This window comes from Pelodiscus sinensis, chromosome 6 (assembly GCF_049634645.1).
Source record: "Pelodiscus sinensis isolate JC-2024 chromosome 6, ASM4963464v1, whole genome shotgun sequence".
NCBI lineage: Eukaryota > Metazoa > Chordata > Testudines > Trionychidae > Pelodiscus > Pelodiscus sinensis.
Window position 1 is genome coordinate 105,355,211 of NC_134716.1, and position 26,623 is coordinate 105,381,833.

Genomic DNA, 26,623 nt, shown 5'->3' on the forward strand with positions numbered 1-26,623 from the left:
TTATTGCAAGCAATGTGAAAGCTGAAGAAGTGAAATGCTTCTCACCATGAATAAAATATTAAATGTTTTTTGACCTAAAAAGTTTTAATTACAGTTGGCCTTGTCCTATTTACTATTAGCATGCTAAAAAGTGTCAGTTTATGAAAACTTTGCAGAAAAAGGGTATAACCAATTTTAATTCCACTTGAATAGAGGTTTACCATTAAAAACTGTATAGCCCAAGAAATTCTGTAATTCAGAATTCTTCTTCTTCTTTGAGGAGTGTGTCTGTGGCTATTCCATCTTAGGTGTTTAGGGCACTGCTGCCCCTTTCTTGGGAGCATTGTGATAGCAGTGCCCTCGGTAGGCTATGCATGCAGGGCAACCGGCACACACTGGAGAAGCTGCTCTGCATGCGCAGCCAGTCCCTTCAGTTCCTTCTTTGTCTCAGAAATTGAAGATTCTTAAGCAGAGGGGAGGAAGGGTGGGTGGTGAAGCATTCACAGCGACAGCCATCTTGAAGAACCTCAATTATAACACAAGGCGAGTAAACTCTTTTCAGCCACTTCCTAAATAGTCATTTGGCTATAATGTTTTTGGAAACTGAGACATTTGCAGATATAGTAGCTGCTGTGGATTTGTGTTACCATTTGTGACAGGCAAAGATTTGAACTGAAATAGAAACCTACATGTACTTGTCAGTTTTTGTCTAAAAAGATGTCAATATCTTACAATTTTGTTGACTATATTGTAATATTTTATAGGTGAGGAACAGTTTCTTTTAGGTTCGTACAAAGAATCTCTGGATCTGTGGAAGAGGACTCTTCAAGAAACCAAAGCAAAAGGCAAGGGAAAAATGAAGCAGTCTTTATCTTTTCAGTTTTCAGATCTTTGTACAATATTTTGGGAAGGCTGTTCATACTTCTCTGCTGTAGTTGTCATGCTGTTAGCACTCCTGTAAGATATCAGATTGCCAGAGCTTCTATCTTGAAATTAAAATTTGTTCAGGAATAAAAATTGAGTCCAGAATACTTTTAAGCAGGACTCAACAATCTAGGTAATCTACTTGCCGTGAGTTTTTTACATAAAAAATCTAGCTGAAAATCCATGTAGGGAGTCAGTAGAGTAACACAGGACTGTAATGGACTTCCTGGGTAATTGAGTCCAGTTCCCAGAGTTGCAGAAAACCCCATTGGATAATACTCAGGTCTGCCGAGGGGGGAAGAGGGAAGACGGTACAAAACTAGACCGTGTGATAGGGACATAACATGTGAGAGTGGGGGTGGTGGTGATGATGACATGCTATACAAATAGGCAAAAAAGGCAGCGCTGGAAGAGGGAGGGGGGAAAAGTAAACGGTCAGGTGAAATAGATAGCTCTCATTATTTGACCTAAGATATAATCATAGACATGTAGGACTAGAAAGCATTTCGATAGGTCTGCTCTTAGACATGACTAAGTATTATCTAGACTATCTCTGACAGGCATTTGTCTAACCTGTTCCTAAAAACCTTCAATGATGGAAGTGCCCCAGTTGCTCTAATTAATTTGTTCCGGAGCTTACCTCCTTTAGGATTTTTTTTTATGTTTAATCTAAATCTCCTTTGCTGCAATTTAATTTAATTATTTCTTGTCCTTGGTTGCTAAGGAGAATAACTTATCACTCTTCTTCAGATACAAACCTTTTATACACTTGAAGGACTAAACATACTTTTAAAAAAATTTTATGAACTCTTTCTTTGTAGGTATAGATCACCATTTCTTCCCTTCCCACTCTACCCCCACCTGTGGCCTTCTTTAGTTCACCCACATATTTCCCAAAGAGTGATGGACACACATCTACAACTTATGCCTTATCAATGCTGAGTAGTGGAAGAATTATTTGTCTTGTTTACAACACGCTTGCCAATCTACCGAATGATGTTGACTTTTTTTTTTTTTTTTTTTTTGTTTTCCAACGGGATTACATTATTGACTTGTGTTTTGTTTGATTCAGAAGAGTTCCCAGATCCTTTTCTGGAGTACTCCTTTGTAGTCAGTCATTTCTTATTTTGTATTTGTGCAATTGATTATTCCTTCCTAACTCTTAGCCTGTGCTACTGCTTATGTCAAAATAACCCATATACCCCACTCTAAGTGACATAATTTACATTAACAAAAGTGCCAATAGAGACAGTGCCATGTCAGCAGGAGAACTTCTCCCACTGACATAGCTTCTGCTGTTCGTGGAGGCTAGAATAATTAAGCAAATAGGGTAGCTCTCTTTTATGGCATCCAGTGTGTTCTGAATAGAATTTTTTGCCACATAGCCAGAGATCCACAAAAACACTTTGACAGTGTAATATGCGTATCACTGAGGGCAGTGATAACTCCGTATGCTTTCAAAAGAATCATAAAATCATAGAACTGGAAGAGACCTCAGAAGGTCATCAAGTCCAGCCCCATGCTCTAGGCAGGACCAATTCCAACTAATTCAACCCGGCCAGTGCTTTGTCAACCCGAGACTTAAACACCTCTAGGGATGGAGACTCCACTACTTCCCTAGGTAACCCATTCCAGTGCTTCGCCACCCTCCTAGTGAAATAGTTTTTCCTAATATCCAACCAGTTAAATTCCTCTTTATTCGTAAGGCATGTGTAGTGGACATGGGCTTGGGGAGTTTGTCCATGTTTTCCAAGGTTCCCAGTAGCTCTGTGGCTTCTGGCAGTCTTAGCATATACAGAAGAAAATGATACATTTTAAGTGTTTAATCTGTATCATTGCCACTCACCTGAGGGTTGCAGGTCATATTGTTGTTTTAGTGTTAGAAAAGGGGCAAAGCCTTCATAACTAACCAATTGGGACGCACGTATGAAATCCATGCTCAGTCAGTTCTTCCAAATTGTAGGTATTTGCAAGTCTGGGTTCTATAGTAAGTGCTTCTACATGATGGCAAGGATGAAACTCGTATCTCTCAGATATGATAACCCATACTTTTTGTGCTGCCACCACTGTAGGTACCTTATTTTTCTTTATCAGACGAAAAGGAGGAACCAAGCAGACCTGCAGAAGGAGGTGGATGTGTTAATACGCCTTCAGTTTCATCCATGTGTGTAGAAGGGTATTATGCTGGAATCAGTGTGACATCTATGACATGCTAAAAGCAAACAAATTATGTCTGGGAGCTCAAAGCTTTTCTTGACTATAGTGAGGTAGATTGCTTTGAGCAATAGGTATAGGTGTTAACCAAAACCATAAGAAGACTAATAATTTTATTACATTTTCTGAAATAAAATGGAGGGATATATGCATGCAGTCTGCTTAAAATATACAGGAACCTTCACAGAATAATAAAAAAATTATTATATTAGCCCTTTCCCACAGACTCAGGGAGAGAGGATGCCACCAATTTGTGTCTCTAGTTATTTTAGAGAGTAAAGGATCTAAATGTATTTTCACTGAGAGAGAGATAATTGAAACCTTATAGGTATTTGAGAATTTCTAGGCAAATCAGTCTTAGCATTGAAGATCTTGAGATACAGCATATCTGTATTGTCTTTACTGGTTCCTGAACACCCTCTCTGAGCACCATGTCTGATTTAAGCTGTGCTGCCTTTGCAACATCACAACTTCTCACTAATCCCCTTGTTGAAATGTATATAAGCTGCAGAGTTGGAACTGAAAGGTGTAAAATTAACTTCCATAAAAAATTCTGACTAAAAAATAATGCACTGGTTTGCAATAGGATCACATCTCCTATAATGTCTGCTCCCCAGTTCTGCTCCCTCTCTTAACTTATGGTTCTTCAGTTGTATCGTGTTTACATAGAGGAAATTTCAGGTGGACAGCTTCTAGTATGTTGCGCCTTCCTGATACTTTTTTTATGCTCATTTGTTTTTCTGTGTCCTGGATTACAGCTGCAGCTCTTTTTCTTGGATTTTGTATATGTCTTTATATTTATCTTCCTTTGCTTTTGAGTATACAATGCTACATTTGTTTCCTTTTTTAATGTAGGAGACAAGAGGACACAGTTTCTTCAAACTAGGTACTACCTTGCTATATTATATTGCCATCTATATCATTACAACTTACGTGAGGCTCAGGGACTGAGTGATCATCTTGTGAAAGAGGTACTAAAACGATCTCAGCCGCCAGTAAGGCAGGCAGACGATTTTACTGGTATGTTTATCTTGTTAAAAATATGGTTTGTTTATTAATGGATGATGATAAGCTTTAGATAACCTGATGTTTGATTTTTATCCCCCGTAAGAACTTGGCTTCATGATTTGCTTCAAAAAATTCTTAAGAGCTTCCTGCAGTCTGAATACATCTTTTTCTGAAGGGATGAAAAATGGGGTTTCTGTGTAATTGTCTGAAGCCTAGATTTCCTTACTTCCATTCTTCAGCCTCTTAATTCCTTAATGCCCCATTTCTCCATCAGTAGTATTCGTCTCTTAAAAATGACTTCAGAACTTCTGTCTAGTCTTTAATAATTAGAGTAAGTGTTTGGAAGGCAGCTTTAATTGTATAGTTCTGTGGTCACCAACCCGTCAATCGTGAGCGGCCGGTCGATCGCGAGGCATTCGGGCAACCCCGCCCCCCATTTTCCCCCCGCCCCTGAGAAGCCCCACTACCTACCTCTAGTGTAGTGCCGGCTTCCCGCGGGGTGGACAGAAGTCCTCTCTGAAGCCCGCGTCGCTTCCGGGGGTTCTGGAAGTGCGCGGGCTACTCCCCCTCCCACAGCTCTGTTGCGTGCTGGGGGAGGGGGTGTTGGCCCTAGAGGAGGAGTGCGGAGGCTTCTCTGCGCCGCCGGTGCCGGAGGGGTGAGTTGGGCACAGGGGTTTCCCTGCGCCGCAGGAGCGGGAGTCGGCCCTGGGGTTTGGCTGCGCTGCGGGAGGGACGGTTTAACCCTGGGGCAGGCGCCCGCGGGGGTTGGCCGCGCTGCGGGAGGGGAGGGGCCACGCCACGGCATAGGGGTTTGGCCCTGCCGCGGGAGGGGTGGGGGTTGCCCCTGGTGCAGGGTCCCGCAGGGGTTTGGCCCCGCCGTGGAATAGGGAGAGTTGCCCCCGAGGCAGGCTCCCACAGGGGTTTGGCCCCGCCACGGGAGGCGGGGGTTAGCCCCGGGGCAGGCACGCTCGGGGTTTCCCTGCACTGTGGGGGGCCTGGAGGAGGCATGTGCTGGCTTCCCAAGGAGGGTGGGGGAGGGAGGGAGAGAGAATCCTGGGAGGAGGCAGATGCAGGTGACTCTGCTGCCACTGGCACCCTGTCCCCGCTCCCCACACTCGACTCCCCTGTCCCCAGCTACGGAACTCTGTCCCCACTCCCCTGTCCCCACTACCCGAGCTCTGTCCCCACTCCCCGAACTCTACCCCCACTGGTACCCTGTCCCCTGCTGCAAAAGAACCCTGTCCTCTCCCCTGCCCAGCACCCTGTTCTTTCTCCCCTGCCCCCAGCCGCAGAACTCTGTCCCCACAAAATGTATAATTATAAATGCTTCATTTTAGATTTAAATAGCATGAATAAAAAACAGACCATTTATTTCATAACTATAAACACGTGATTTTAATTTTATATATCGCATAATTTAAAAATAAAGTGTTTATCAGAGTGTGTAAGTAAGGACTGGGGATAGCAAGTGATGGACAGGAGGAGAATAGAAAGGGGCGGGGCGGTAGATCTTCGCCTGTTCTGAGATTTAAAAAGTGATCTTCGGTGTAAAAAGGTTGGAGACCACTGGTATAGTTCATAGTTTGAGTGGGGTTTGATAAAGTTCCCCCCCCCCCCCCTTTTTTTTTTTTTTAAAGAGCCTGATCCAAAATCACTGAAATTTGTGGAAAGACTGCTTTTGACTTCTGATCAAGCCCTGAGAAATCTCATGTTTTTCATTTTCTGTTTATGTATATATAATGTGTTACATCAGAGTTGGCCACAATCCTAAATTTAAACACATATTTGTATTCTTATCTGGATGCAAATTTTGTAACTAAGCCCCTCGCTTTATAAAGTTCTGAATCAGAGTCCCAGATCTGAATCACCAAGACTCTGGGAAAGTTCAGAGTCGGATCTGGATATCAGCTTAGTGATTTGGGTCCATCTGTAGATTCTGGTTGTGAGAAATCTTCAAAGGGGAATTGTTACTAACTTGTAATTAATAGTAAGAGGCTTTTATATTTTCTGTTTTAAAAAGCTCAGGAAAGCTTTTGGGGAATGAGTAGGGCCATAGTTTTAGTGCAAAGAGTTGTTGGCTATAATTGAACAGTTCTTGTTCTCAATTTTTATAGCACGTTTTTGTTTTGTCTCTTAGATGGTGCGTGTTTTCGATATGAGCTGTGGATGATAAGAGATGTTCATCCTGATGCTGCAGCGGCAGTAATAAAGTCCATGGCACGATTCATGGCTGCCTATTTTACTAATCAGCTACTATATGTACTTCCCCCACATAAAGTTGATATTCTACCTCCACTTCACATCAATCAAGGTATTCTGTTAAACAAAAATATTTTAACTGGCTCTGATTCAGTACTATGTTCTATTATTTATGTGTTGATGTTGCCTAATCTTAAAAGGGTAATTCCTCTGTTTTTAGTGCTGTGATTTCTATTTATTTTTTTAGGATTATTAGTATTAAGGATACAATTACACTTGGTTATATTAAGATATTTTTGCAAATATTTTTGTCAGCAAAACAAATACTTTGTAGCTGTAGTAATTGGAGAATATTTCACTTGTACATATTTAAACTTTTGTGTCATTGTTAAAAAGTATAGTACAGAGTATTCTCATTTTATTTTGTAATCCACATACTTACATGGATTGTTTTGCAAACTGTTTTGCCTCCTGGAGATCCAGAGTGTTAGCGATCCGTCTTGAGGTTGTTTGAACAAAAGATTCCCTTGATACAGCCTAGTGATGTCAGTGATTAACTGGTGGGGTACATCTAGGCTGGAACAACCCCCTGCTTAATGTGGGCATGGAGCTGCTCTAGCCTTCCTGGGCCCACTGTGCCATGTCATGGGCACTTGAGCCTGTTTGGGGCAGCCTGCGGCTGGCTCGGCTTGGCCACAGTAGCACGCCATGGGGGTGAGCACTTCAGTCCAATTGGAACAGCCCCTGCCAGTGGCAGGCTTAGCCGGGCCAAAACAGTGCACCTGTATAAGGGGGGAGGGCTGCTCCACCTGGGCCGGCCTGCTACCTACTTCCATTTAAGCATTAACCAGTTAAACATCATGTTTAACTGGTTAACTGATAAAATGGAATTTTATATCTCTAATATAGCCCTCCCTACAAACAATAATGATGTGTTATCAGAATTTTATAGTTCTTTCCATTGCACTTTTTTTGTACACATCTGGGGCTCAAACTCCGGTTCTGCCCCTCAAATTGATATCATCTATTCAGGATGTCAGCTAGTATTTGACATGCACTACTCTTCTGGAGAAAGAAGCAGGATATAAGTTGAATCTTCACCGTGCCTTGAGAAAATCATTTGTGCATGTGAAAAGGACTGGGGGTCTGTTACAGGCTGTGGTGTTCCAAGCAACATGTCATTAGAATAACTGGAGTACTGAATAGGGATGTCAATGTGAAAATGACTACACAATTAACCGATAAGCATGGGTTTATCAGTTAATCCTGTTGATTGCACACATTCTCCCCTCCTTCCATATCAGATGCTTCCATATCAGAAGCAGCAAGATGGGACAGGTGGGAGCTGGCAGCCATGTGGAACTGGCTTAAGCCAGCTTCCCACAGCACCGGATCCATCTGTCCCCTATTCTCGCTCCCACCTCCATGCTGCTGCCTCTGATAGAGGGTGAGGGGGACAGGCGGGAGCTGATATGTGCAGGAAGCCTGGGCCTGCCGTGGACAGAGGCTGCTCTGTGGCAGCAACCCCTGTTTGGGGGGGGGGGGGGGAGTGAGCTCCCTGCAGACGGGTGGTTCATGGCATCCTCTGTCCATGGGGAGCTCAGACCCTCCACAGACAGGGGCTCCTGCCATCCCGCACTGCTTCTTCTGTGTTAGAAGCAGCAGAGCAGGACAGCAGGTGGGAGTTGGTCTGCCTGGGAAGTTGGTTTTTAAACTGGCTCCCCTCCCAAACTGGCTCCCACCTGCCACCATGCACTGCTGCCTCTAATAGGCAGCAGTGTGGAGTAGCAGGGATGTGGTTACGCATTATGCAATTGCATGCTAACATATATCGCTATGACTAAAGCTGACATGCGGTGCTTGTTTATTCCAAGTAGCACCTTCTGATGGAAGTTTTAGTCCTGCCTTTGGACAAAACTTCCGAAAGGAACCCTTGCAGAATGCAGGTAGACAATACCTAATATACTAATTAACATTTTTGTGCATTGAATTTAGCTTAACAAAGAGAAGGTTAAGGGGCAATCTTTATTCTGTCTGTAAGTGCCTACAAGGTACTTGATAGTAGAGGAGAGCCTATAGAGCAGACCCTCATGGTGTAAAAAATTTAGAATTCTGAATTTAAAGGAGCAGTGACAACTTTCCTGAGGTGAGGATTTGCCCCATGTTATTGTTTAAAAATCATAAACCATGTTATAAAGGTAATAAAAAATGAGTACACAACAAGCTGGTGTGACAAAATACCACACTATAAACTCTACATTTATTTTAATTTACTGTTTGTAATTAACAATATTAAAAATATATTATCCTTCTATAGGCCAGTTCCCTCGAGTTGTTCCACTGCAGCATTCTATGGTCACCAGTGCTGTTAGAGACCAGAACCTTTCGTCTGTATGGACAGCTGAATATGCTCTTGACTTATTCTTCGTGGGTGGACTGATTCCAGAGGCTGTGTGGTTAGCACGCAAACTTGGAGACTGGAAAATGTCTGTTACCATAGGTGTGGCTTATAATCTGTACTGTCAAAGCAGTAGTGGTGTTGCAAGGTGAGTTATGCTTGTTAAAATAAGGGAACTCAGAATTACCATCATGCATTATTATATGGTATCATGTACATGTATTTTACATAGCAGAGAAGATAGTGTGCTTCCCTTAAGACTCTTACAAGTTAATAGATACAAGATTTCAATAAATGTGCCTTTTCCCAGTGTTCCTAAATTAATAATTTTGTGTGTGGAAGTTTTTTTCCCAGTGAATAAGAAAAGATGTTTCCACAGAATTTCCTGGGTTTTTCTGCAGACTTTTTATTTTGTCATTAATTGATAGTTTCTTGATACACTTTCAGGTCAGAGAAAATGGAGCTACATTTGCCTTTGAACTTGACTCCAACACACATTTTTCAGGAAAAACTACAGTCTTTCTTGGGACAGCCAGTCAATTTTGAAACTCCAAATGAAGGAAGCAATAAATATAAACATTTTACAGGTATGTAAAATGATTTAATACTATTTAAATCAACTTTATTCCAGTTGATTCCACAAATCCTAGATATTCCCTTTAAAATAAGTGTTCCTCTTTAGCATTATGAAAATATAGTTATCATTGTGTATGCAGATAGCTACAGTAAGTGCCTAGAATCCTATAGAAAGACAGGATATATGAGGTAATGTGTTTCATTGGAGCAGCATCTTTTGGTGAGACACACATACTTTCAAGCTTACACAGAGTTCTTTTTCATGTCTGTGTAAGCTTTCACAAGCGTTTCTCTCTCACCAATAAATGTTTGCCCTATAAAAGATACTACCCCATCCACTTGTCTTGCTAATAATTCTGGGACTAATAAGGCTACAGTAACACTGCATAGTATCCCATTGGTGTTTTAGCTTTTTCCATGCTCAGGATGATCCCCTCTTCTTTGTTGTTTGGGGAAGATGATGTAGACATATTAGATATGCACTTCCATTTGTTTTGACTATAAAATACTTGTATGTCAACTGAATGTATTTAGAGCGTAAGACATACTGAAATAAGTGTTTGAACTGTATGGAAATCAATGTCACTGGATTAAATTTACAGAACAGCCCAAAGTCTCGCTGTAGTAAAATTATCCATATCCCATATTCTGCTCTAGTTCCTAAAGTCCAGATTTCAAGGCTTTGTTTGCATTTGTGATTTATGGTATTCTGTGTCTTAGCTAGTGTCACGCTGTTTGGAGTGATTCATGATTGTGTGTGTCAATGTTATGACAGACTTATCAAAAAACAGGGCAGACATCCGAAACTGGTGCTATGCTTTGTCATTAGATTTCATCAACACAGTGACAAAAGTAAAGTGCTAAAATGTGAAATACTAAACTAGTCTTACCATGGAGTCACACAGACTGTTCCCTTAGGCATTCCTGCCTTGTTTGCCACCCAAGTGAGTGTGACAAGGTGCTGAGCAGGAACTGCTGAGCCAGCCTTGTGTCACTCCAACTCTAATTAAGGGAAGTGAATTGGAGCTGTTTAGACTTTCTCACCATAATTGGGGAAGCAGAGACAGCTGATGTCTAATTGGGCTGGGATTGTATACACGCCTTAGGGGAAGCAAGCCAAGGGGGAGCAGGAAAAAAGGGAAAAGGCAGGGAGGAGAAGCAGGGAGATGTATCTCCCTTCCCTCCTGCCTGCAGATGGTAAAGGGCTGCTTGTATAATGAAAGGATGGTGGGTGCACAACCTGTAAATAAACTTTACCATTGGTTACTGAACCCAGAGACTCAGAGTGACTTTATCAGCACAACAGGGACAGGAGCCAAGGGTTCCCTGGGCACCTTGTTACAGCAAGCTTATTGATGAGTAGTCACTTACACCACAGATCAAAAAATATTCAGATTGCTTCCAGTTCAAAGAGACCACTCATTTACATCAAGTTTGACAACACTTCTCAGGAGTCCTATAGTAAGCTAACTATGAATGAGTTAACTCTCTCATTTCTTTTTTTCTAGATATGTACAGATTAAAGCAGGCAACGTATACATGCACAAGTTATACACTGTGGTTCAAAAGGGATAGAGCTGTAATTGGAAACAAATAGTCTAGTAGCACCTTAAAGACTAACAAAACATGTAGATGGTATCGTGAACTTTCGTGGACACAACCCACTTCTTCAGATAACAGGAGTATTAGAAGTCCAGATCCAAGAATAAATAAGGGAAGGGTAGGGGGAAGGGGAGTAAAAAAGAGAGATAGTGAGTAGATGGTTTAAATAGTTACAAGAGGCTGATAAGAACAATTAGCACCTCCATTGGTTGGTTGGTCGGTCAAGTCATTAGGATATGGAAGGGAGTGTGCAAGGGAGTGTGTGAGCAAGCTGATGTCTCAATTCATACCATTTGCGTAAGAATTAAACTTGTGAATGAAGTTAAATTCCAACCTTTCTCTTGTGTATTTAGCTTGTGGAATTGGCCTGAAACAAAATGGTAACTTAGAGATCCATTAATGAGTGTCCAGGCAGATTAAAGTGTTCTCCAACAGGTTTTTGTATATTGCCTTTTTGTATATCTGATTTGTGTCCATTCTTTCCTGTAAAGACACTATAGTTTGGCCAATATTCGTTACAGTGGGGCTTTGCTGGCATTTGATGGCATTGATCAAATTAGTGGATATGTAGTTAAATGAGCCTCTGATTTGCTGGCTGATGTGGTTAGATCCAGTGATGAAATTGCTAGTGTAAATGTGTGGGCAGAGTTGGTGTCATGATTATGAGGGTTAGCCAGCAGTCTGGGGATTAAGGAGTTAACTACACCTAGCCAGGTGGAGTGACCAGTAGGAATGTAGGTAGGACTTTCAAACTGGGACAAAGGAATTTGGGTTTTTTCCTTTCTCCTTTTGACTCTCTGGGTGTGCTCTCTGGAGCTACAGAGAGGGACAAGCATGTCTCTCTCTCTCTCTGTCTCTCTCTCTCCAAGACACCGTTCTTCATTTTCTGTAAGTAGGGTAAAGTTTAGGTAGTTTCATTAGGCTTTATTGTTTTAAGGGTTGGGTATGAGATCTGATATCTGGCACTGCTTAAGAGATGTTTGGCTTTTCTTTTTAACTAAGTTCTAGCCCATGGTGTAATTCCTCCATGAGTATATTTTGTTACCTTTCCATCTGATCCTTATGCTTGCAACAGGAATATTGTTGTAATAATAAAAGTTTTCTCTTTTCTTTTTATTAACCTGGCATTGGTTACTTGTGTGTCCTGATTTTTATAATAGGGGTGAGATTTCCCAAATGATCTTTCCCCTAATCTCGTTATTAATATTTGCGTGGTGGCAGCAGAAGTTTTATTCCCAAAATCTAGGTTTTTAAGATTTTGGGGGAAGTTTTATACCAAAGCTTGGTAGATAAGGCATTGGGGTACACTTGCTGGCCCCCACTTCTGCATTTATCATGCCAGAGTGGGGAAGGAGCCATGACAGTTGGCACCGGGGCTGATTGCAGGGGTGGGATTATGATGGAGGTGTGTTGCATGGTTACTGGAAATAATTTGTTTGAGGTTAGGGGGTTTTCTGTAGCCTGTTTTTCCTCTTACAGACTAACTCGACTACCCCTCTGAAGCTTTAGAGCTGTAATTAATTGTCAGCACAGAATATCTTTCAAGGCTAACCCCATGTTTACCCTTGGGGGGGAGGGGTTTCTGGTTTTGTTTTCTAGCTCCAGTCTTGAGACTCCAGACAGGAAAGAAATGGAAAAAAATCATTTAATCTATCTGCATTTTCCTTTTCAAAATTAAGTTGACGAGACAAGCTTCCTTGCACCTTTATTGGTGTGAGAGAGCCATTATCTCATTTTTTATCTTATTTCACAATGGTGAATTAAGTATTGATAATCCTCCTTGGTGGGCAAGGGTATCATTCTTCTTGCCTGAATTAATAAGTTTAGAGCAGGCATTTTTAAATTCTAAAAAACATTATAAGGTAACGTTAGATGCAGATGCAGACGTTATAAGTAAGAAAAATGCATGCAGCAACTTACAAGTATCTTACAGAGTCTAAACACATCCTTACAAGTGTAGCACCTATCTTGAACACTGTTAGCCTTCAGATAAGCTGATATGGTTTCCAGCTATGAATTTATCAGTGATCAGTTGATGCCACAGCCTTGGCAAGAACTGGAACCTGGTTTGCCAGCATCTCGATATTAAACCACTTATTCATCTCCTCTTTGCAGTTCATGAGGAGAGCAGTCCAGACATCCATACTCATGAGAGATGTTGGGCAGCAAAAACAACCAGAGTTAATTGAGCATTAAAAGCAGTTTTCTTCAATTCTTAAATTTATTCCCATTTTCAAATCTTACATGAAATAAAGTATGCAAGTTATTAATACATTCTGGAAAATGAATGTAAATACAATAATACAGTACTTCTTATTAATTTCAGAAGAAAACATTTTATCAATTGATATATTTGCCATATCTGTTTCAATTCTTGGAATTTTTTAGATCCCATTGAAGAGGAAGATGGAAATGTGCTGTTTGGTTCAGTGCAAGAAATACTGAAAGCAGCTGTTATGGCAGATGCAGACATTCTCTCAGAAACATTTCAACTTTTGATGGATTCTGCCAAAGACCTCAGCAGAAAGTTGTGTGGGTTAGTGCCTGATGGGTTGTATCTTCCTGCACCACCATTATATTGTCCCCAGCCAGCTTCTCTCAGTGAAGTAAGTGCTTTTGGTAGAAGTTATATCAATGTTAGTTTGAACCTTCTAGTTCAGTTTTCTTCCAAAATAAACATAATTACCTCTGTGGCTCTATAATAGTGAGTAACCACTTCGAAAAGCTACTTTCCGTTTTTCCTTCTACCGTAAACGTCCGATAATCCGGCACCTTTAGGACACAGGGGGTGCCGGATTATCAGATATGCCGGACTATCGGAAGCGGGGGCTATGAGGGGTCTGGGGTGGGGTGGGGTGGGGGAGATGGAGGGGGGCAGTGCTTCAGGACCAATCTGGCAGCACCCCAGCTGCTCTGCCCCAGGCGTCCCCAAGTCAGCCACTGCTGAAACTGACCAGCGGCTGACTCGGGGAAGCCTGAGGCAGAGCAGCTGGGGTGCTCTGCCCCGGGCTTCCCGGAGTCAGCTGCTGGTCAGTTTCACCAGCGGTTGACTCGGGGAAGCCTGGGGCAGAGCAGCTCCAATTGTCCGGCTGCCTGGAGCACTTCCGGGTTCCAGGTTGTGCCGGACTATCAGGAGTGCCGAACCACTGGATGCCGGACAACTGGAGTTTTATTGTACTTTGTGGAGTCTCTGGTCTTAAGACAAAGAAGAAAAATATTCTGAAGAACAGATACATCATGTAGTTTAACTCATTCACTCTTTATATGTGCCTAAATTATTGATCTTATTGTCACGTTCTTGCATTTCTCAGGAAGACTACAATGACTCGCCATTAAAAATTGAGAGAGATTATCGTCAGAAGGTGTCTGGGGTCCTTCAGCGAATTCTGCTGCTCTTCCGAGCTGCTCGTTGTTCCTTCCCTGTGGCACAGTGGTATATTGTAAAATTGAAATGGGCAAGAAAAGTAATGCAAAAGGTAAATAACAAACTTGTTTAATTTTAATTCCATGATCTGTAGTAAATATTACCGAGGGTTACTTTTTTGAGGGGGAATCCCCTTATCCACTCTAAAGCCTTCCTAATTTTATAAGAATTTCAGTCTCATATAGCCGCTGTCTATATTCTTTTCATACTTTCCTTTCCAAAGGAAATTGGAGCCTGTACAATAGAAGCTAGGGCAGGAAGGTGGATGTTATCCTCAGATAACTTGTGTTTATTACTGAAGGTGGGAAAGAAGTGACCACTGAGTTCCAGACCTTCCTGGGTTTTAGAAATAATAATTATCAACGCCTTATGGATTCATTTAGATTCCAAGGCCAGAAAGGAACTCTGACACATAATCTGATATCCAGAACAACAGGCCATAGAAGTTCCCCAAAAATAATTGTTTATCATCTGCTTGCAGAGCTTCAGCCATCTAGAGCACAAGATGAACTAGAAGCTTGTGGCAACGTCTTCAGCCTCATTGGACACTGCAGCAGTTTCCTCCAGGGGCTGCTGACTAACTGAGCTGCAGCTACTTTCAGTTGCTGTTTTGGCACTTGCCTTCTGTTTCTGGATGGGCAGCTAAATCCTTCCAAGTTTTACCATCGGGGGTGTCAGTGGCTCAGGGGGTGTCTCTGGCTCAGTGGGAGGCCCATTTCTCTTGCTTTGGTCTATTAAATTCCATTGCCCTCTGTACTATATCATCCTATTAAATAAAGTATTGTAGTTTTTCCTAGCTTGTACATTTATTAAATGAAAATGTGTTCCCTTAAAAATTAACCTGGGTTGTGTCAGTAAGTTAAAGGGGTCATTCAATCCTGATATGAAAGATTTCAGTTGATTTCATTAGGACTTTCACCTACTGATGACTTGAAGAATAAAAATTGTTATTAGTAAGCACTTATAAAGGTAATTTGCTAATTTCTCAATTGTCATAAGGAAAATTGTTTTAAGTTTTTCTTTTTCTGCCTCTAGATTCGAATGAAAGGCAATCTTCCTTCATTAAGTTCATTTCCTGATACTTTGCTTCGTTATTGTAAATTGAGTACAATATTTTTTAGACCTCCATCTTCTGGAGACCATCGCTTTGATGATGTTTCTTGTAAAGCAATAGGTTTGTGCATAATAAAATTGAATAATTGATGGTTGGAAAATAGAACAAGGGATGAGAAGCTGCATGTGCCAGGGAACTCTAGTCTTTATTTTTGCATTTTCTTGCAAATGTATCATGATAGTGTCTTCTGTGGTTCTGTAAATCTTTCAAAATGTTTGCAGAAGGATATTTATATTTTGCTATAATTTTAAAATAATGGTATATTGACAAAATATAAATTGTAACTATTGTTTTCAGTGTATTACAAAATAAGTTAATCATTATTTTAAAAGACTAAAAAATGATAAACATCTGTCCATTTAATTTTTTTTACTAAAATTGTAGAGACTGAGGCGCGTACTGAGCCATGCTGCTTTATAGCTGTGATTCCAATGTCTGTGTTTAGTTGAGATTATTTTGGGGTGGGGTGGGGTGGAAAAGAAGTCTTTTTTTTCTCATATTCTTGAAAGAATGAACTAACTTTAAGATTAAGAAATTTCATAATGTCAAATTACAAGAATAGATCTTATGTTTGAAACTTCTTTAGCTGTATAAAAATGTGATGGGAGAAAAGTTGGTCAAAGGCCAACAAAATGTACTGTAGTATAAAAAAATCTATAGCCGATAAGTTGAGGCAGATTAATGTAAGAATAATCAGAATTGATGTTGATATAGATTCCTTTGAAGCAAGATTATCTGTTAGAGCTGTCCAAATTGTGTTTTACTTTTATAGTAACTTTCTTCAAAGATTCTAAGGAAATTTTAATTTATGAATACAAAGATGCCAAGATTTTTGGTTTCTGTGATCCAGAATTTGCTATCAGACAAGAGAAATGAAAACCTGACCCTATGAAGAAGAATCTTTAATAATTTTTGAATAGTTGTTGCTATATTCTTTTAGCAGAATTAAAGGGATAAACTGTCAACCCCAATTTTCTATGAGTGCTTGTCCATATGTATTCCACTTCTGGTGCACATGAGCTCAAGTTCAGATTCTTTTGGACAGCAGTGTCTTTTGGAGTATCTCTGTATCCAGATGTCCTCCTGCACCCAATCTGAGAGAGCAAGCCCAAACATCCCTCAGTTTCTTCTTACTGCCAGGGTCTGAGAGTTGGTACAAATAAATCAGTTTAATGTGAGGTAAGCTGGTACCTTAGCAAAGTCCATACCTCTCATAAATATTAGTTGGTAGTTTGTTTAGTATTGTTAGCTTTTTTTACTGTTTAAGTGTTTTTGTTAGTTTTTCAACTAGCCATTACGACTGAACTGAAGTCTTCTAGTTTCAAGTCCCTTCTTGTGATACAGTTATGTTGTTTAATGGTACATCTGTGAGGTGCACATTCCTGATGTAACATTTGCAGATGATTCATTTATTAAATGCAAAAAGTAATAGAGACTTGCCGTGGACGAGCTTTGGGGTGCAATCACCCCCTGCCAGTGGGGCCAAAGGGGTTCAGTGGACCCTCTTGCCCGGCTAGTCAACCCCTGGGGCCGGATTCCCCGGGCCGGGGGCCAGTGGGTTGGGTGCAGTCACCCCCTCTCTGACGAGCAGGAGGGATTCAGCGAACCCGCTGTTCGTCCTACTTCCGCAGCCAGTGGGTCCAGGACCCAGAGTTAGTTTTAGTCCCTCTGACCTTGCCTGCCTGGCTTGCCGGCAACAACGCGCACTGCCACCTAGCAGGGCATGTGGCTGTGAGTAAAGAGAGGGAGGAAGACCCGGGCCCACCCACTCCACTGGGTTCCAGCCTGGGGCCCTAAGTGCAGGGGGCCAACAGTGCCCCTGCAGGGCAGGCGGGAGTTTTTACGCCCTCAACACGTCTGCCCACAGGCACCACCAAGGCCATGCCCCGGGCTGCTTGCTCCCCTCTAGAGGCCCCCGGGCCTGCCCTCTAGTGCCCCTGCGCCTACCGTGGTTTGATGGTTGGTGTCTGGGGGACTTCTTAGTTGTCCGTGACTCCCGTTGCATTCTGCGAGGGCTCTCCTGGGCTGCTTGGAGTCCGGGATGCGCCGTTTGCCTCCGGTGAGGTTGGCGAGGGGCCGCTCTGTGGCAAGGACTCACTGTCTGTTGGTCGTGGGGGCTGTTCCAGGTGGCCTCTTGGCCCTGGTCCACCCTCCGGTGGCTGTGGCGGCTGCCCCCTCCTACGTCAGTGGCTATCCATTTTAAAATGGCCTGCCGGCCGTGACATCGTCCAGAGGACCCGCCCTTTCGGTAATGTAGGGCGCTCCCCTGCTGCGTCCGGGCAGTCACTTTTCATCCCTCTCGGTGTTATGGTGAGGGTGTGGGTGGTGGATTCCGGCCCCGCCGCACTGCTGTGTCGGCGACTTACCGCTGGGGCTCTTGCCCCGTGGCTCCGCTCGCTCCTCGCCTTCCCCCGCTGTCCAGAGTGCAGGCCAAGGATGGCCCGTCACACTTGCCTTAAACAGTTTTTATTAGAAAATTCTTTGAAACTTTCTTCGGATCCAGGAGGAATCCAGAAAGATCAGATCAAGCCTCTTCTTAAAGTGCTTTTGTGAACTCAGATATAGCCCTCAGCTTATTCATGGAAGTATATGTCTTCAGAACAGCTGGGAGGTATGATTCCTAGCTCAGTTAGATATGTGTATGCAAGTGTAGCTGCAGGAGCTCAGGGTAGCTCTTATACACCTAAGAGCTTAGACAAGGTTATTCTCTTGGGACTAGCCTGAGAGAATATCTGTGCCCCTTCAACTACACTATTTTTAGAACATGGGGTTAAGCAGAGCTAGCTCTTGTACGTCTACCTGAGCTAGCAATCACATCTCCCAGCTGTTGCGTAGACAAAGGCCTAAGCGGACATTCTCAGATTAGTAAGACAAACAGGGTTAGAAAGAAGAAAGGGCACTGCTCTTCTAAAGAGCATAAGGCTAGATTGCCCTCTCTGGGTCCTAGTGTGAAAAGGCAGACATCTCATTTTGCCTCTTTGAAAGGTAACAAGGCCCAGATTGGGTCCCACTGACACCCTCACAAGCACCAGGCATCATGCTTGCATAATACCATTCCCTTGGTACTGAATTCTGATTACCAGTACTGATGGCCTTAGTTGATCATCCCACATTCAGTATCATCATTCCTGGTACTGAAAACTTCTATGGTTCTGAACAGTCTTATGATCTAAACTCAGCCCAAATCATCACTGTGGCCTGTGGTGAAATTATTCTGTTGTTTACTTTTCAGTAACTGGCTCTTTGAAATGCGTTGTTTGTATGTATTCCACAACCCATCCTTTTTACCTGCTGCTGTAGAGTCCTCTAACACCTGGATGTTGTATGGGTAAATGAATTCGGGCCTGTTCTTTGACCTCTGCCCTCATTTGGGAGTGTGGGAAGACACTTATGGCATAGGTATATACCCAGAAGATCCTATAAGCCAGAAAAACCTGAGCTCAAGCACATTGGTCACATTGACGCTAGAAATGGAATATGTATGGGCAACATATTTTGAACTACCCACCATCTTAGTGGCTCAAAGGATATAATTCCACCACAGCTGTAAAGTTAAGAATGTAATTAGAGGCGGGAGTTTGCTGTTGACAAAGATGATAGAGTATCTCCTGTGCCAACTTCCTCCCATCATGAATCAGGACTGGGGTTGTAATAGTTTGAGGACCAGGAAAATGTAAATGTATCTGCACACTGATTGTCCTTGTCATGCTTATTTCTGCTGAGCTTGTCTTGACACACAAGAACATCTGACTGAAAGTCCATTCCAAGATACTGAATGCATGTTTTATAGATTTAACTGTGATATTGAAACTTACTGATAAAGAGACTACAGAAATCCAACTACTGGTTATTCTTGAAAAATCAAGAATGAAAACCTTTCCTCTGTGTTACTGCTCTGTATAGTTGATCAGTTTTAATTAAGTTGTTCCTTTATTTCACCCTAAGTAACTTAAGTTGTACTGCATTATTTCTCTTGTAGGTTCTTTCCGAGAATTATGTGCATTGTGTTGGATGCTTCATGTTCGTGAAAGATTGTCTGACTGTTGCAGAAAGTACCAAACTGCAAGAGAAACTGTGGGTAATCTAAAGGTAATTATAGTAGCATTACAGTTATGGTTTAACTGTAACAGTATATATTTCTGTGAGTAATGTTCCTGTCATGGGATCACTGACCGCACTGAGTTTTTCAGGATTTATCTCATTCCCAGCATTTGTGGCAGCAGTGGCAATGGCTTTCCTGGTCTCACCTCTGCCTACAGACTCTTTACAGCTCCTTTCTCTTGGCGTCTGCCCTCTGGCATAGACCTCCAGCCATGTCATCATATGGTTTCCCCTCCCCCTGCTTCCAAGGGTCTCCTCTCACAAGAGTCCAGCCACTTCTTGCAGTGGCTGGGCAGGATTCTGGGCCCTGGCCTCAGGGACTCTGCAAATATCAGCTTCCTGCTTACCTCTTCTTTTCCTCTAACTGTCTCTATTCCCTGGGCCTCTTCCCCACAGTCCCCGTTCCTTCTGTTCCTGCCTTTGGCTTCAGTTTCTTCACCACTTTTCCTGGCTTCAAGCCTGTAAGTCCTGAAGGTCCATCAGGTGCTCTTCTTAGCTCCCCTGGTCCCCTTCTCCAGGAGCTCGTCGCTCATTAGCCATCTGCAAATTTAGCCTTCTTGCTAGGAGTCCAGCAGCAGACTTGCTCACTCTGCTCCGCAACTTCCTTTTATGTGGGCTGGCTGAGTCCGGATTGACTGGCCCAGCCACCACTCTAATTGTCTGTAACTGCCACCCAGTTGTCTGTAGTCAGGGTCCTACTTGGCTGTGTAGGGCTGGTGACCTGTCACAGATCCCTGTATGTATTCCACTATGGGTGCACATGTACCCCATGTGCCTGAAACCAGGGGATTCTTGCTAGCAATGTCCATTGGTCCATACCTGCAACCCTTTCCTCCTCATGCTCTCAACCAAGCGCATAAATGAGAGGCAAAGGCACCAGTCTAGCTAGAGACAAACAAGAAAACATTTACAAATATATTAGCAGCAAAAGGAAGTCCAAGGACAAGGTAGGCCCATTGCTCAATGAAGAGGGAGAAACAACAGAACATGTGGAAATGGCGGAAGATTGGTGGAGACTGGATGCCTAGCATAGTGAATGCTAGTGCAAATGGGGTAGGTTTAGAAGTTAAAATAGGAAAAGAACAAATTAAAAATTACTCAGAGAAATTAGATGTCTTCAAGTCACCAAGGCCTGATGAAATGCAACCTAGAATATTCAAGGAGCTGATAGAGGAGGAATCTGAGCCATTAGCTCTCATCTTTGAAGACTCATTGAAGTCAGGAGAGATCCAGAAGACTGGAGAAGGGCAAATACAGTGCCCATCTATAAAAAGAGAAGTAGCAGGGAATCTACAGACCGGTTGGCTTAACTTCTGTGCCAGGAAAAATAATGGAGCAAATAATTAAGGAATCCATTTGCAAACATCTGGAAGATAAGGTGATAAGTAAAAGCCAGCATGAATTTGGGAAGAACAAATCATGTCGAACAAATCAATAGCTTTGTTTGGCTGGATAACCAGTCTTGTGCATAAAGGGGAAGCAATAGAGTGGTATATCTAGACTTTATTAAAGCATTTGCTATGGTCTTGCATGACCTTCTTCTCAATATATTAGTGAAATACAGCCTAAGTGGGGCTACTATAAGGTGGATGAACAACTGGCTGTGTAACCATTCTCATAGAGTAGTTATTAATGATTCACAGTCATGCTGGAAGGGCATAACAAGTGAAGTTCCATGGAGGGGGAGGGGGTCACTTTTGAGACTAGTTCTATTCAGTATCTTCATAAACAATTTAGATAATGGCATAGAGAGTATGCTTATCAAGTTTGCAGATGATACCAAGCTGGGGAGGTTTGCAAGTGCTTTGAAGGATAGGGTCATAATTCAAAATGATCTGGACAGACTGGAGAAATGGTGTGAGGTAAACAGGATGAAGTTTAGTAAGGACAAATGCAAAGTACTCCTTAGAAAGTGGAGTACTTGTTGTCCTAGTGGACCATCAGCTAAATATGAGTAAATGGTCTGACATTGTCTCTCGCGCCTCCCCCTCCCCCCCCAAAAAAAGGAAATATGATTCTGGGATTCATTAACAGGAGAGCTGTGAGCAAAACCCGGGAAGTATTTCTTCCATTCTACACTACACTGATCAGGCCTCAACTGTAGTATTGTGTCCAGTTCTGGGTAGGAATGTAAGCAAGTAGTTGACGACTCTCATCCACCCCTGCTCCTCTGTATCCAAGGCAGTAAGTGGAGGGGAAGCAGGAGCCAGTGCTGCAGGGAGCCAGCTTAAAAGCCGATTCCCTCCAGTACCATATCCAAAGTGCTACCTGCCCCCCACTGCTGCTCCCTCTACAAGAGGAAGTGGCACGGGTGGGGGAGCAGCGGAGGCTGCCATGAAGCAACCTCTGCTGGCAGCTCTTAGTACATTTAACTGCAGAGTTGGAGGGGGGGGCGGGTTAGCTCCTGGACCTGGCACGAGCCAGGACTGAACCAGACTTGCTCAGTCCCAGGTCATGCTGACTCTAGAAGCTATCCCTGCTGCATCTCTGTAGTTTAAATGAAGTAGGAGCCCGGCTGCTTGCTGCCTGCCAGGCTCTTACTACATTTAAACTGCAGAGCTGAAGTGGTGGTAGCTCTTACACCTAGCATGAAGCAGGACTTGAGCACCTTCCCCATCAACTAATCGTGTAATCGGTAAATATTCTATTGATTACATTATTAGTTAAATACCTGCTTCTTAACATCCCTAATTCCGAGTACCACATTTCAGAAAAGATGTTGAGTAATTTGAGCAGGTCCAGAGAAGAGAAATACAAATGATTAAAGCATGACACATCTAAAAGGGTGTTACAAGGAGGAGGGAGAAAAATTGTTCTCCTTAATGTCTGATAGGACAAGCAATGGGCTTAAATTGCAGCCAAAAAGGGTTAGATTGGACATTAGGACTGTGTCTACACTGGCACCCTTTTCCATAAAAGGGATGCTAATGAGACACTTCAGAATTGCAAATGCCGTGGGGGATTTAAATATCCCCCGCGGCATTTGCATGAACATGGCTGCCGCTTTTTTCCGGCTCGGGGTTTTGCCGGAGAAAAGCGCCAGTCTAGACGGGATCTTGCGGAAAATAAGCCCTTTTCCGCAAGATCCCTTATCTCCACTTGAAAGTAGGAATAAGGTATCTTCCGGAAAAGGGCTTATTTTCCGCAAGATTCCGTCTAGACTGGTGCTTTTCTCCAGCAAAACCCCGAGCCGGAAAAAAGCGGCAGCCATGTTCATGCAAATGCCGCGGGGGATATTTAAATCCCCCGTGGAATTTGCAATTCTGAAGTGTCTCATTAGCATCCCTTTTACAGAAAAGGGTGCCAGTGTAGACACAGCCTAGGAGAAACTTCTTAACTTTCTGGGTGGTTAACTACTGGAATAAATTCCCTAGCGCCATGGTCACCAACCTATTGATTGCAATCAACTGGTTGATTGCAGGAGCGTGACCAGTCGATTGCAAAGTTTTCCAATACCTCTCCCTCCCTCCACTCTGAAGAAGGAGCCTGCTGGAAAAATGGAGGTAGCACTGGATTTTCGTGGCATGGGAGGGGGAATCAGGAGACTGTGCACCAGATCCAGCATCTTGGGAAATACACACTATCACTTATTTGCACTGTAGTGTTCAGGAAGTAGATCTCTTGTGTAGACTGGTCTAGGCTGAGGTTGATGGTGGGATGGAAACTGTTGAAATCACGGTGAAATGCTTCCAGAGCCTCCTTCCCATGGGTCCAGATGATAATGATGTCATCAGTGTAGCGTAAGTAGAGGAGCGGCGCTAGTGGACGAGAGCTGAGGAATCGTTGTTTTATGGCTGACCTGGAACAACGCTTCCTGTCACACAGGGAATCCATACGAGCCACCTCTTGCATAGAGGGTTATGAATTTCCCTAAGAATTACTGGAGGAAATGCATACAGTTACAGTTAGTGTACTGTTTCCTAGGGTACATCTAGTCTGCAGACTTTTCTGGGATACCAGAGGTATCCCGGAAAAACTCTGCCACGTTGAAGGAATGCATCCGCCTTTCCGAAAAAGTCAGAAAAGCGGATGCATTTTGTCGGCATCCCTGTAAACTGCATTTCGCGAAGAAGAAGGGATGTTTTAAAGAGGGTTTTTTTCTGACATTTGGCCCTGTGTAGACGGGCCAAATGTCGGAAAAACCTCTTTCTGAAAAAAAGTGGAAAAAATATGCAAATTGTGGTATGCAATTTGTGGATCTTTTTCCGACTTTTCTTTGTAGAGTAGATGTAGCCCTAGTCCACCTGTAATGAAGATTGTCTTTCTGGTTGTTATAAAACCAGCCAGAGGAGTAGATAAGGTGGTGGCCCCTATGGCCAATCCATTTTATAGTCTCTTTCACAATGGTAAAGTTTCCGTGAGATTACACTCAAATTCATTTCTAAAGTAATCTCAGTATTCCACCTAAATGAGACCATTCACTTACTTTTCCCTTTCCCAAAGATGTATGCCGTTAGTGTGGTAGGAAGTTGCACACTCTGATTTTTCCATTGAGCTTTGGCATTCTGCCTGCAAGGGACTAAATCCTTTATGAAATCACCTAAATGATTTCTATATAGAATTTAGAGACCTTCGATAGAAGTAAGAAAGAAAGCTTACCTACCTTATAGTAACTGGAGTTCTTTGATATGTGTGGTCCCAAGCTATGTTCTTCTGCTCAGCCTCTCTCCTTCCCCTTATGTGGTACCTTATCCTAGAGGTGTTCACAGTAGAAAGGTTACTGGAGAGGCAACAGTTCATGCCTGCCCCTTACGTCCTTTGGTGCCTGAGGAGGAGAGGGGCATAGAAAGCAAACCCTGCTACCAAGAATCTTGTGGTGTCACGTGCATGAAGTACATATGCACCTGCAGTGGTCTGCAGACAGGGACTGCTCATTTTAAAAATCTCTACCTATTCCAAGGTAAGTAACCTTTCTTCTGAAACAGTCAATATCCAGTGCCTTACTGTGGGCCCCTGAAACAGTCAATATCCAGTGCCTTACTGTGGGCCCTTGAACAAAGTATAAATATTCTGGTTTTATTTACTATTTTATACAAATTTATCTTTTCAATATTAACTTTTGTTTTCTTTGTGCACAAAACATTTTGGCTTCATTTATAACAACTGATATATAATTACTGTTACAGAAGACACAATAAATGCCATATGTTATCAGATCTCTCTCTTCTTTTGTCTTCTCTTGAGTCATGATGCTGGAAGATAAAACCTTGATTTAAATTGAGGCAAACTTTTATCCTAGTTTCTTTGAGCACCAAGGTCTAAGCTATGTTAATGTGCCAAATTAGCTTCATGCACAGTAAGACAAAATTTGCATTTTTTCAACCCATCTATGATATACATTTTAATGAGTTCATTAAATAAAGAAAACAGAGTATGGAATGTATCACTGTAATTGCTACCAAAAAAAGAAAAAAATGTCCTATTTCTTTTGATTTATGTCTTTAATTAACCACATTAAAATGAACTAATGTCCCAGGAAAAATAACATATTTAAGATGTATAGCATAATTGACATGGACAGCATTATTCTTTGGTGACTTATATTAATAGAATAATTATGGCAAAATGCCTCAGGACACCACAATATCTTAGAGTAACATTGCATTAGCCTACTGAGTGAAACAGAGTTCTTTCTAGGAGATCACAAAAGTATGCAACAAATTTCCAGAGATCGTATTATAGAACAAAACTGATCCATCTTAGTTGCATTCCAGTTATTCACTACAGTATCTTGTTTCAGAAGTAAAAGTTACGTGCACCTAGGAAACTTTGCTGAAATATTTTTTATTTAGGTATTACCAGTTGTGCATTTGCTATGCTTAACTTTAATCTCACAGTACTATATTTTTGAGCTGGTTGATACCAATCTGTAGGATTTGCTGCAGAGTGATTCGAGGCTCTCTCCAGCAGAGCCAATAATTATTTCCAGAGCAGTAATAGATTTTGGGATTTTGAATGTAAGATAGTCAATGGATTCAAGCTAGCTAACACAGAGTGCTATCTCTAGGCCATTGAGCTACTTGCTTCTATTCTTTGCTCTGTATATTTGGTATGAAATGATGACAATTGCCCATAGATTATATATTTATCTGCAATTTTTCATGTAAATCAGATAATATTTATCTGACATTCTCTTTTTTAGGACTGCAAGAAAACTGAATATGATGCCCATATAGTTGAGCACAGTCTCAATGCAATGGAATGGGCTTGTCGCATGCTCCCTTTTGCTAGGTTCATGAATGTTGAGGAACTAGTTCAAGATATAATTCTGAGCCTTGTTGGAGAATTACCTCCAATCAGAAAGGTAAAAGAAATCTAAAACTTCAAAAGACATTGAGAATGACAAGATTGTAGCTTCCATGCAAATGTTATTTTTAGAGTTCTAAATAATGCAAGTTTTGTTGGCAGTTTTACTATGTGTTGTTTTTTCCCATCAAAATGAACCTTGAAACTGATATATTTTGTACAGGTGGCAGAAATTTTGGTGAAAGCATTTCCTAATTCTGAAGATGTAAGAGTTCCTTTAAGGGATAAATATCATGCACTTCAGCAACGACTTAGACACTGTATTGTCAGAGGTAATGTACATTTTTCCTCAGGAAATAGAAAATGGGCTTAATGACTTTATTGTGTTTTTAGTTGTTCTTATGAACAATAATACAGGTAACATTTCTGTCCTATAGATGAGACATTAAACTATTGCCTTTTGTCTAGATAGTAGTTAAGAATATCACAAATTAAGTTCAATGGTATGATTTTCAAAAGAGGTCAGTGTTAGCGTAACTTTTCTCCCTTTGGCAATACTGTAGTAACATTGTTAACCTCAGTGGGAGCAGTGTTAGCCAAACACTTGACTCTTTTGAATATTCCATCATGGTTGTTTGAGCTATCATTGAGTTAATGGCTACTTGTTTTGTGTCCATGATCTTTAGTGTGATGGCCGAATATTTAAAGCAATTTTTACAGTACTGCATATAAACGCTACTACTTTCAAATTTCTTCATTGTTTACTTTTAAGAATTGTCCTTACAAATAACAGTAAAAAGTTATTAATCTAGATGAAGGATCACATGCAGCTTCTTAG

General features: G+C 42.0%; 1 protein-coding gene and 1 long non-coding RNA gene across 6 annotated transcripts in view; one reads left to right on the top strand and one right to left on the bottom strand.

Annotated features, from left to right (window-relative positions):
* Positions 1–26,623, top strand: part of CPLANE1 (ciliogenesis and planar polarity effector complex subunit 1) — a 171,681-nt gene that overhangs the window by 54,631 nt on the left and 90,427 nt on the right. For all 5 annotated transcript variants that reach the window (XM_075932522.1, XM_075932519.1, XM_075932523.1 and 2 more), the window contains exons 14-24: positions 744–824; positions 3,973–4,137; positions 6,263–6,436; positions 8,642–8,870; positions 9,170–9,309; positions 13,289–13,506; positions 14,212–14,376; positions 15,360–15,498; positions 19,418–19,527; positions 25,682–25,843; positions 26,009–26,117. In XM_075932522.1, the coding sequence (XP_075788637.1) occupies positions 744–824; positions 3,973–4,137; positions 6,263–6,436; positions 8,642–8,870; positions 9,170–9,309; positions 13,289–13,506; positions 14,212–14,376; positions 15,360–15,498; positions 19,418–19,527; positions 25,682–25,843; positions 26,009–26,117 (1,692 nt within the window). The remainder of the gene's footprint in view (positions 1–743; positions 825–3,972; positions 4,138–6,262; positions 6,437–8,641; positions 8,871–9,169; positions 9,310–13,288; positions 13,507–14,211; positions 14,377–15,359; positions 15,499–19,417; positions 19,528–25,681; positions 25,844–26,008; positions 26,118–26,623) is intronic.
* LOC142829966 (uncharacterized) overlaps positions 1–26,623 on the bottom strand; it is a 66,267-nt gene that overhangs the window by 28,499 nt on the left and 11,145 nt on the right. The gene's annotated exons all lie outside the window — the stretch shown is intronic.